We start from the raw sequence: 12,024 nt of genomic DNA on the forward strand, positions 1-12,024 counted from the left end.
TACTTCGGTGTGGATGGAACAGTGCATGAAGTCTTTCCATTTGTCTAATTTGGTGTAGTGTTTAGGAAACGTATGTTAATGACAGAGCTTTTAACAATGAAATGTTTTCCTGCAGGTATATGCCCGTATGTCAGAAGTCTTAGGAATAACAGATGACAACCATGTTCTGGAAACTTTCATGACGAAAATGTGAGTTATGTTTTGATTTTTAATTTTACTTTTGTTTCTGTTTTAAATATAGTAGATCTTCACTGTGTTTTTGTGTCTTTATAGGCTTTAATTTTTAGTAAAAGATTTTTAAATTGCTTGGAATGTTAGCATGATTCTTAATTGAAACTTACTGTCACATATTTAAAACTCAGCCTCCAAAGGACATGGTAGTTTGTCAAGGTGTTCATTTAGCCACAATGTGCAAACATCAGAATATGGCTTAAAACGATTTGTAGACCTTGACTCTTAGAATCAATTTGGCACCTTTTATAAATAAAAAAAAATAATTTCAAAGGCCAACTGAAGAGTTTATTGCAAGTTGGAATCATTGAGAGAAGTATGACTACCCTTATGGTATTCTTTGGTTTTAATATGAACCTGTAGCCATCAGAAGAAACTGTCCTGGAAACTGTTCTAATTTATCCTCATAACATTAGCACACTTAATTGGGTTTTAGTCATAGATAAAACTTTGTACATACACTTAGCCTAAACTTGTACACCTCCAGTGGTGTTTGACTTGACCTGTATGACAGATAGACAGTATTGTTATGCTTTCAGAGAACAAAACTAGATAAATAGTCATGATCAGAAAAGTGAGTTTTGGAGCCATAATTTAATGATTCATTTTTTGGCAGTAAACTGTGATCCTCTATTTGACTTTCTTTTTAATTCCTCTTCGTAATCCCTAACATGTTTGGATAAAAACATAATATTTCTTATGGAAAACACTTTGGCAACTTTTTAATTTACACAAAACTAAATTTATAGAGTTATACACTATGCGGAGAGCAATGTTCATTCTAGACTTAGATAATTTTGAGTATGCCATAAAAATAGAATAGAACATATCCCACTGGTATTTGAACCTGCCTTTCATTTTGTGAGATATTTGTGATATAGATCATCAACTTACATAGACAACTGTATGCCTCTATAGTTCTCCCTACACAAGCAAATATGTTCTTTATAATTTAAAACTTTTTTTTATATTTAGTGTTACAAACCTTAAATACTGGGGAAGATGTGAGCCTGTAATTTCAAGAACTCTTCAGTTCCTAAATGACCTTTCTGTTGGATATCCTTTTCACTGTATATCTGGTATTATATATAAACAACCTAGTAAGTGTGTTTTATTGGATAGGTATTTTCCTTGGGTATAATGTTGTAAGTTTTTTAAAAAATAAAAGCCCTTTCATTTAGCCTTACTTGTAAATGCCTATTTTTGACATTTTATATTGGCATACTTCATATGGTTCATGGAAAATTGAATTAAAAGATGTTTATTTTGGTACAAAAATTGTAATCTGTATATAATTTTTCATAATGCAAATTTCCATGAACTTTAAAAATGTTTTATTACTTTATTTATTTGAAAGACAGAGAGACAGATAAACAAGTAGAGATCTCCCATTCACAGTTCACTCCAAGTGCTGCAGAACAGCTGGAGCTGGGCTGGGCCAAAGCCACAAGCTGCAAACTCAACCTGGGTCTCCCATGTGGATGGCAAGGACCCAAATACTTGAGCTGTCACCTCTCCCTCCCTTCCTGCATTGGCAGGAAGCTGGAATTGGAAATAGAGCCAGAAGTCAACTCCAGGTACTCTGATACAGGATGGAAGTGTCTCCCTACCCCTCCATGAAACTTTGAAGACCCCTAGTATTAACTGCATATATGAAGTATTTATGTGGTGACAACTGAATTTATATGGAAATATGTAGATCCCAGCTAGAGAAAGTTATGTTTATACTCACCCATATTAAATTGTTACATAAGAAAGCATGCAACCACATGTGTTTTATTCCATTGTTTTCCATAATTATCAGAAATTCTTGTCATAAAGCATATAACTAATTTTAAGGAGATCAAAGTGTTCTAAAACATTACTTTATAAAAATTGAATTCCTAAGATTAAGTATATCTCTAGTATTCGTTAGTTGAGAAGAGCATTATTTTCATTAGTTGAGGGGAACTAAGGAGTAATAGGAAAGAAATGATAAGCTTTTGGACTACTTCATTGATTATTGACCCCAACAAATCAACCTCATAGCTACTATAAAATAAGATTTCCCATTACATGTTAAATGTGTAGCTCTCCTTATCTAATAGCAGATTTTTTAAAAACCAGGAATCATCCTTCCTTATTGTATTATATCTGATACTGTTGTCATATTTCTACCAATGAAAGAGAACCATGTAGATTGTCTTTTAAATGTTAGCAATCAAATGTACAGGTGTTGTGAAAAATAAGTGTTGATTTAGTTAACCTCTAAGATTTGCTTATATTTAATATGAAGACAAATTCTGAAAATGAGTGACATTGGATGGAAACCATTGATGTAGGTTCATTCCAGGGATATGGTTGTATTAGTTAAGTTTAAAATTGTGTTCCATAGTAAACCATAAAAGATTTCCAAAGTATTAGACACCCACTTTTGTGCTGGAATTTAATATGCAACTTTTTATTGGAAAATAATCGTCCTTGTCTGGCAAAATCCACCATGCAATATTTCTGTTAGTAGGTATAATGCAATAAAGACAGGGAGGGCTATTTATCACTACAAATTTTGAGGATTTCAGGATTCTTTTTATTATTTTAATATATTTCTTTGATATTAAATCAGAAAAATGATAAATTACACCTGTCCAAGCTGTTTTTCCTTTTTACTGGAAAGTGATGTACAACCCAATTCTAGTGGTCATTTTGGCTTTTTAAGATATGTATTTTTTCTTATAAAAAAAGTAAACCTGTATTTTTTCTAATAATAATACTGAAATACTCTTTATTTCAAACATATGAAGTGGTTTATAAGTACTTCGTAGTATTGCTAACTCCGGCCTTTTCACAATGAATTACTTTGAGAGCACATTATCTGAAAAGAAGCCTGGGTAATTTTATAGCACATATCTATTGTTTAGATTTACCCTATATTTAGGATGGAATTGATATTTAATATAAGATTAATTTAATTTGTATTCTTTTTGGTGTAATTTGCATAATGCTTAATTTATTCGTATCTGCTATTTGAGATTTTTTTCTATCACATTATACTTCCTATGTATTCTTTAATCCAAATATTATAACCTTTTATTTTACAAGCTGTTTATTGCTTTTGAATACTTCTTGAAGTTAATAAAAAATCCTATTTTCAAGAAACTTATTAGATAAGTTTAACAGCTGTAACATTAAACCAAAGAATACAAATGATTTCAACATGAATACATTGATTTATATTTTTTAACAATTATTTCAGGTTTGCATATTTAGAAATATATATTAGCTCAATTTGATTTCATTGCTCAGTTATTTGAATTATAAATCATTATGTCCCTTCTAGCTGATCAGTCATGAAATATCTTTGAATTCATTTGCATAATGGAATATGTGAGTGGTGTATCTGTTTCAGTGCAGTCACTGGTTACCTAATGTATGTCTTGTTGTTTCCAATTGATTTCTTTATTACAGTGTGTTGCTTAATCTTGATTTTAAAGCAGTACATTATTTCTGTGTTAAAAATAGATGATATTTTTCAGCAATAGAAATAGCTATACAAGATAAAAATGATGACCTATTGGTCCCTATTAATGGAAATCTATTCATATAATAATATTCAAAAATTTTACTTGAAATATTAATAAGTAAATTAAAATCGTAATGTCTTACTATGAAGTTTTTAAATGTACCTTATTACTTTATAGTGCGTATCTTCAGGTACTTTTTATTTTGCCTTTTCTATTTTATTTACTTCAAGTGTACCTTAGTGTTGTGGTGCTCAAAGCCAGTCTCTGAAATTGGGTGGATTTTTATTTTGTTTTTTTTTTAAGTGTAACCAATTGTTTACAAATTGATGTCACCGAGACCTTCCTTTAGACAGTACCAAAAAGCTCTCAGTTGCCTTAAAGCAGTGGTCTCAAACTTCAGTGAGAGTGAGAATGGGAGTCTTGGTGAAGCACAAATTGTTAAGCACCGCTTCCCAAAATTTCTGTTCCAGGAGGTGTTAGACGAAAGCTTTGGGTTTGCATTTTTTAACAAGCCTTGGGTGAAGTTGGTGGCTCTGGGATCATATACTGAGAATTTCTACCTGACCAGAAAAATCAGATATTTCTCCTGTAGGCACTTCTTTGTAGGATTTTGCCTTCACTAGGAAAAGGCGGACTTAACATTTTTAAGAATGCAGAGGTCCAGTTCTCTAAACAACAGTATGTGGGGTCAGGGAGGCTACCATTACATCAGTTCAGATTGGAGCTGCCATAGCCTATTGCTTTTTACTCTAAAGTTGTTGTTTGCCAGATTTTAAGCTTGCTAAAGGTAAGACTACTGTAATTTTAAAATCCAGCGACCTTTTTGAGGGCAAATATGTTTTCCCATCAGATACATATGTGGGACATAGATGATAAATTTAGCAAATGCATTTGAGTAACTTTTTTTTCATTATTTTTTTTTATTTAGTAACTTTTTAACATGTTCTTTAAATTTCTAAGACTAAGTTTCAGAAATTCCTGCTGCTAAGTAGTTTTTTCTAACATACATACAGCTGACATGGCTATTTCCAGGGCCAGCCCTGTACTGTCAGGTACAATACTAGGGGACCCTTCCCTGTCTTTTAAATGTTTTCTGGTCAGAAATTCCAGTTTCTATCTAAATGAGAAAGGCGTGAGAGTGTTCAAGTGTTGGAACAAGGAGGTTTCTGGGAAAACTAGAAAGAGTAAGGTTGATACAGAGCAATCAAATAAACTTAAATATCTTAAATGCTGAGAAATAGGGAGGAAGGTACTGCAATTTACCCAAAATTCTGTTTATTAATCATTATTCCAAGTTGATTATAACTGTCCTGTAGTATATGTTGAAATCTAGTACCGTGATGCATCCAGCTTTGTTTTTGTTGTATAAGATTGCTTGGACTATCCAGGTCTCTGGTGTTTCCATTTGAATTTCAATATCATTTTTTCTGTCTGAGAAGAATGTCTTTGGTGTTTGGATTGGTATCACATGAGTCTGTAAATTGCTTTCGGTAGTGTGGCCATTTTGATGATATTGAGTCTTCCAATCCATGAACATGGAAGATTTTTCCATTTTTCTGTGTCTTCCTCTATTTCTTTCTTTAATATTTTAACATTCTCATCATAGAGATCATTGACATCTTGGTTAAATTTATTCCAAGGTTATTGATTTTATTTTTTGTTAGCTATTGTGAATGGAATTGATCTAAGAAGCTCTTTCTCAATTGTGGCATTGTCTGTATATCCAAATGCTGTTGATTTTTCTGTGTTGATTTTGTATCCTACTACCTTTCCAAACTCTTCTATGAGTTCCAATAGTCTCTTAGTGGAGTCTTTGAGATCCCCTATGTATAGGATCATGTCATCTGCAAATAGGGATAGTTTTACTTCCTCCTTCCCAATTTGTACCCCTGTGATTTCTTTTTCTTTTCTAATGGCTCTGGCTAGAACTTCCAGGACTATATTGAAAAGTAGTGGTGAAAGTGGGCATTCTTGTCTGATTCTGGATCTCAGTGAGAATGCTTCCAACTTTTCCCCATATGATAGGACACTGGCCGTGGGTTTGTCATAAATTGCCTTGATTGTGTTGAGAAATGTTCCATCTATTCCTAATTTGCTTACAGTTTTCATCACAAAAGGGTGTTGTATTTTGTCAAATGCTTTCTCTGCATCTGTTGAGATAATCATATGGTTTTTGTTCTTCAGTTTGTTAATGTGATGTATCACATTGATTGATTTTCAAATGTTGAACCATCCCTGCATATGAGGAATAAGTTCCTCTTGGTCCAAATGGATGATCCTTCTGATGTGTTGTTGGATTTGATTTGGCTAGTATTTTGTTGAGGATTTTTGCATCTATGTTCATCAGAGATTGGTCTGTAGTTCTCTTTCTTTGTTTTATCTTTTTCAGGTCTAGAAATTAAGGTGATGCTGGCTTCATAGAAAGAATTTGGGTGGATTCCCTTCATTTTGATTGTTTTGAATAGCTTGAGAAGAATTGGCGTTAGTTCTTTTTTTATTATTCATTTGAAAGTCAGAGTTACACAGAGAGGAGAGGCAGAGAGAGAGAGAGAGAGAGAGAGAGTGAGTGTCTTCCATCTGCTGGTCTACTCCCCAGATGGCCGCAACTGCCGGAGCTGCGCCAGTCCAAAGCCAGGAGCCCAGAACTTCTTCCAGGTCTTCCATGTGGGTGTAGGGGCCCAAGGACTTGGGCCATCTTCTACTGCTTTCCCAAGCCACAACAGAGAGCTGGATTGGAAGAGGAGCAGCCGGGACTAGAACTGGCGCCCATATGGGCTGCCAGTGCTTCAAGCCAGGGCATTAACCCACTGCACCACAGCGCCGGCCCCAGCATTAGTTCTTTAAATGTTTGGTAGAATTCAGCAGTAAGCCATCTGGTCCTGCGCTTTTCTTTGTTGGGAGGGTCTTTATTACTGATTGGAGTTCTGTCTTGGTCTGTTTAGGTTTTGTATATCTTCATGACTCAATTTAGTTAGGTCATATGTGCTTAGGAATCTATCCATTTCTTCTAGGTTTCCCATTTTGTAGGCATACAGCTCTTTGTAGTAATTTCTGATGATTCTTTTTATTTCTGTGGTGTCTATTGTTACATTTTCTTTTTCATCTCTTATTTTATTAATTTGGGTCTTCTCCATTTTTGGTATGATTTCGAATTTTTTGAACTTGCTGAAACTTGCTTTATGGCCTATCTTGTGGTCAATCCTAGAGAAATTTCCATGCACTGGTGAGAAAAATGTGTATTCTTTGGCTGTAGGGTAGAAAACTCTATAGATATCTGTTGTGTCCATTTGGTGTATAGTGTTGACTGTTGTTTCCTTGCTGATTTTCTGTTTGATTGATCTGTCCATTGCTAAAAGTAGAGTATTGAAGTCCCCCATTACTATTGTATCTGAGTCTATGTCTCCCTTTAAATAGCCAGGTGCCCTGTAATTAGGTAATTAGGTGCATATACATTTATAGTAGTCATATCTTCCTGTTGAATTGATCCCTTAATCATTACATAGTGCTCTTCTTTATCTCTTTTAATAGTTTTTGTATTAAAGTCTATTATGCCTTATTAGGATGGCTCTGCCAGCTCTTTTTTGGTTTCTGTTAGCATGGATTATCTTTTTCCATCCTTTCACTGTGAGTCTGCATGTATCTTTGTTGGTGAGATGTGTTTCTTGTTGGCAGCAAATAGATAGATTTTCTTTTTTAATCCATTCAACCAGTCTGTGTCTTTTAACTGGAGAGTTGACACCATTTACATTCAAGGTGGCTATTGTTAAATAATGACTTTGCCCTGCCAAATTTCCTTTAATAGTTCTATTTTTAACTTTGGGCTACCTTTGTATTTTTATCACGTTATTTTTGCCTTCACCTTCTTTCATAGTGATGACCATGTTTCTGTATTTCTGTGTGTAGCACATCCTTGAGCATCTTTTGTAGGGCTGGGCGTGTGGTTATAAATTCTTTTAATTTCTGCTTGTAAAGAAGATCTTTATTTCACCTTCATTCATAAATGAGAGCTTTGAAGGGTACAGTTTTCTGAGTTGACAGTTTGTTTGTTTGTTTTCCCTAAGGACTTGGAATATATCTTGCCATTCTCTCCTTGCTTGTAGGGTTTCTGATGAAAAGTAAGTTGTGAGTCTAATTGGAGATCCTCTGAATGTGATCTGGTGTTTCTCTCATGCACATTTTAGAATCTTTTCTTTATGTTTTACTGTGGAGAGTTTGACTACAATGTGTCATGGTGAAGATCTTTTCTGGTCATGTCTATGGGGAGTTCTATGTGCTTTTTATACTTAAATGTTCCTTTCTCTCTTCAAATTGGGAAGTTTTCTGTTATTATTTCATTAAGAAGGCCTTCTAATCCTTTTCTGTCTTTTCACGCCTTCAAGGAACTCCTAGCACCCATATATTGGGTCATTTGATTTTATCTTGTAGATCTCTAACAGTATTTCTTAGTTTTTTAACTTCTTCTTTTTTTTTGGTCTGATTGTAAAATTTCCTGAAATTTGTCTTCTAGTTCTGATATTCCTTCTTCTGTCTCACTTACTCTGTTGCTGAAACTTTCCACTTCATTTTTATTTGATCTATAGAGGTATTCATTTTTGGTATTTCATTCTTATTTCTCTTTAATATCTCAATTTTGTGAGAAAAATTTTCATTTAGTACATGAATTTGCTTTTGGTTGCTTCTAAGTAGTCTGATGATTAATTTTGTGAATTCCGTTTCTGGCATATATTCAATCTCTTTATCTTCACCTTCTACTACTGAAGTATTGTAGGGTTCCTTTGGGGGGCTCATAGTGTCTTCCTTATTCTTATTTAAGTTTCCTTTGTTTTTCTGCATTTGTATGGCTTAGTGGGATGTGTGTACTTTCAGTGAGTAGCAGGAGGCATGTGGTGGGTGTGGCCTGGTTGTTCTGTTCAGTATTCCATGGTTGAGCAAGTATCCAAAGCAAGGCTCCTGTGTAGCTCTCCTCTGGATGTCTGTAGAGGAGGGTAGGGTGTTCACCTCTGTTGGTGTGACCAGCCCTTTTCCTCACAGCTGCAGGACGCCCTGGTGTTAGTCCCTGGTGTTTTCTGCACTAGTTGGACTGCTTAATGAACTGTACCCTCATTCTGTGGTGATTTTCCTGTGAGCATGGCCCTCTGTTGTGAGCTGCTATAGGTCTTTGGGTGACAGGCGTGTGCGTGGAGCCCCTGCCTACTGGGCTCGCTTCGCTATGGTGGTGGGCAGGCACAAGCTTTCAATAGGCTGACTTCCCCTTGCCATACAGCTTGCATGTTGGGGGAAGGCGTTCTTCTGAGTTATTGTGTTCCTCACTGGGTGGAGGGTGACGCGACCCCTGCTATTGCTGGGTGTGTACACAGGAGCCAGGGAGGTGAGCAAAGACTATATTACCTATCAAAGCCACTTGGTAACCATGATGATTTTATTTTTAAACTCTGTACTTTTCCTGGCTTTATTTGTCTTTCTCTGCTTGCTTGTTTGTGTTAAATACAATAACTAGAATTCCTTATTTAGAGTTAACCTCCGCCTGCGGCGCCAGCACCCCGGATTCTAGTCCCAGTTGGGGCACCGGATTCTGTCCCAGTTGCTCCTCTTCCAGTCCAGCTCTTTGCTGTGGCCCGGGAGTACAGTGGAGGATGGTCCTTGGGCCCTGCACCCACATGGGAGATCAGGAGGAGGTGCCTAGCTCCTGGCTTCGGATCGCACAGCGCACCAGTGCGCACCAGCCACTTGCGGGGTGAGCCAATGGAAAAAGCAAGACCTTTCTCTCTGTGTGTGTCTCTCTCTCTCACTGTCTAACTCTGCCTGTCAAAAAAATGAAATGAAATAGTGAATTTTTAATTAATTCCATTCTCATCATAATGAGTTACTTTATCTTATTGGCCTCTTTCAATTCAGTAAATACTTATTTAGCATTTACTAAGTGTGAGGCAAAAGGACAAATAAAATACAGACCCTACCCTCATAGATTTTAAATTCTAATACAATTGAATAGTATTAATTCCACTAATTCCATACTTTCTTTTTTTATTTTTTATTTATTTTTATTTTTTTTGACAGGCAGAATGGACAGTGAGAGAGAGAGACAGAGAGAAAGGTCTTTCTTTGCTGTTGGTTCACCCTCCAATGGCCGCCGCGGCCGGAGTGCTACAGCCGGCGCATTGCACTGATCCGAAGTCAGGAGCCAGGTGCTTCTCCTGGTCTCCCATGTGGGTGCAGGGCCCAAGCACTTGGGCCATCCTCCACTGCACTCCCGGGCCACAGCAGAGAGCTGGCCTGGAAGAGGAGCAACCGGGACAGAATCTGGCGCCCCAACCAGGGACTAGAACCCAGTGTGCCGGCACCACAGGCAGAGGATTAGCCTATTGAGCCGTGGCGCCGGCCTCCATACTTTCTTTCCTAGATTTGTCCTAACAGCTCAAAGTCAGTTGTTCCATTAATGTAGTTTTTTTTTCTTTATTTTTTAATTTAGCACAAATAAAATATATACTATTTTTCTGTAAATCTGTACATTAAAAATAATATGGTTGTATAACATTGTAATATGGCTGCTCTAGTGGATCTCCCTTTTAAAATTTTTTTATTTATTTATTTGTGAAGTGGGAGAGTGAGAGCCAGCACATGTGAGAGAGAGAGGGAACATGCTGGCCCACCCCCCAAATGCCTGCATTGGCCCCTTGCTGGCCCCCAAATCCTGGAGCCAGACACTAAATCCAGGTCTCCCATGTGGGTGACAGGAACCCAATGACTTGAGCTATCACCTGCTGCCTCCCAGGATCTGCAGAAAAAGAGAGCTGGAGTCAAGAGCCAGAGTCAGGCACTGTGATAGCGGACCACCAGCATTTTAACCACGATGCTAAATAGTAACTTTTGTACAAACCACGAAGTATATCTTTTTTTTTTTAAGATTTATTTTTTGACTTTAAAGAGTCCTCCCCCCTCCTTGGGGGGGGGGTCTTCCATTTGCGTTTTCATTCCCCAAATATCCACAATGGCCAGGGCTGGACCAAGCTGAAGCCAGAAACCCAGCACTTCATCTGGGTCTCCCATGTGGGAATAGGAGCCCAAGCACTTAGCCCATCTTCTGCTGCTCTCCCAAGTGCATTAGCAGAGAACTGAATCCCAAGTGGAGCAGCCAGGACTCAAACCAGCATCTATATGGGATGCCAGTGCTCTAGGTGGCCCCCAAGTATACAGTTTTCTTTCTTTTTTTTTTTTTAATTTATTTATTTATTTGAAAGGCAGAGTTACAGAGAGGTAGAGGCAAGGAGAGAGAGAGAGAGAGAGAGAGAGAGAGAGGTTTTCCATCCACTGGGTTACTCCCCAGGTGGCTGCAACTGCCAGAGCTGTGCAGATCTGTGCCCCGGAGCCTGGGCTAAAGACCTGGCCCATCTGCTGCTGCTTTCCCAGGCCATAGCAGGGAGCTGGGAGGAAAGTGGAGCAGCCAGGACTCAAACGGCACCCATATGAGATGCCGATACTACAAGCAGCAGCTTTACCTGCTACCAGCGCTGGCCCCTACAACTTTTTTTTTTTTTTTTTTTTTTTTTTGACAGGCAGAGTGGACAGTGAGAGAGAGAGACAGAGAGAAAGGTCTTCCTTTGCCGTTGGTTCACCCTCCAATGGCCGCCGCGGCCGGCGCGCTGCGGCCGGCGCACCGCGCTGATCCTATGGCAGGAGCCAGGTGCTTTTCCTGGTCTCCCATGGGGTGCAGGGCCCAAGCACCTGGGCCATCCTCCACTGCACTCCCTGGCCACAGCAGAGAGCTGGCCTGGAAGAGGGGCAACCGGGACAGAATCTGGTGCCCCGACCGGGACTAGAACCCGGTGTGCCGGCGCCGCTAGGCGGAGGATTAGCCTAGTGAGCCGCGGCGCCGGCCCCCTACAACTTTCAATATTACCAAGTAATTTGCGAACAAGACAGCCTTACTCCTGTCGCCAGCCATTGCGGCCATCTGGGGAGTGAACTAGTGGATGGAAGACCTCTCTCTCTGTCTCTCCCTCTCACTGTCTGTAACTCTACCTCTCAAATAATAAAATCTTACAAAGAAAAAAAAGAAGAAAATGAATGTATAAAGATTTTAAAGATGATGTGTCTGTTTGCTTTTCTTTTTGTTAACATCACAGAGCCTCCTAACAGCCATAACTAACTCTGAATTGAAGTCCTATAAAGTAACATAAATATTCAGATGAACTCTTATTTTTTTATTTATTGAAAAAAGTAAAAATTCATTCTTAATCATTTTTTTCTTTAGAATTAGAAAATGTTATTAGAAGGCAGTGAGGCTGGCCTTGGT

General features: G+C 37.9%; 1 protein-coding gene across 10 annotated transcripts in view; it reads left to right on the forward strand.

Moving 5' to 3' along the window:
* RANBP17 (RAN binding protein 17) overlaps positions 1-12,024 on the forward strand; it is a 371,265-nt gene that overhangs the window by 257,774 nt on the left and 101,467 nt on the right. For all 10 annotated transcript variants that reach the window (XR_011389899.1, XM_051843604.2, XM_070076412.1 and 7 more), the window contains 2 exons: positions 116-189; positions 1,207-1,287. Coding sequence is in view for 9 of the 10 variants with exons in the window: in XM_051843604.2 (XP_051699564.1) it covers positions 116-189; positions 1,207-1,287 (155 nt within the window). In the remaining variant the exon portion in view is untranslated. The remainder of the gene's footprint in view (positions 1-115; positions 190-1,206; positions 1,288-12,024) is intronic.

Source organism: Oryctolagus cuniculus, chromosome 6, assembly GCF_964237555.1.
Source record: "Oryctolagus cuniculus chromosome 6, mOryCun1.1, whole genome shotgun sequence".
Taxonomy (NCBI): domain Eukaryota; kingdom Metazoa; phylum Chordata; class Mammalia; order Lagomorpha; family Leporidae; genus Oryctolagus; species Oryctolagus cuniculus.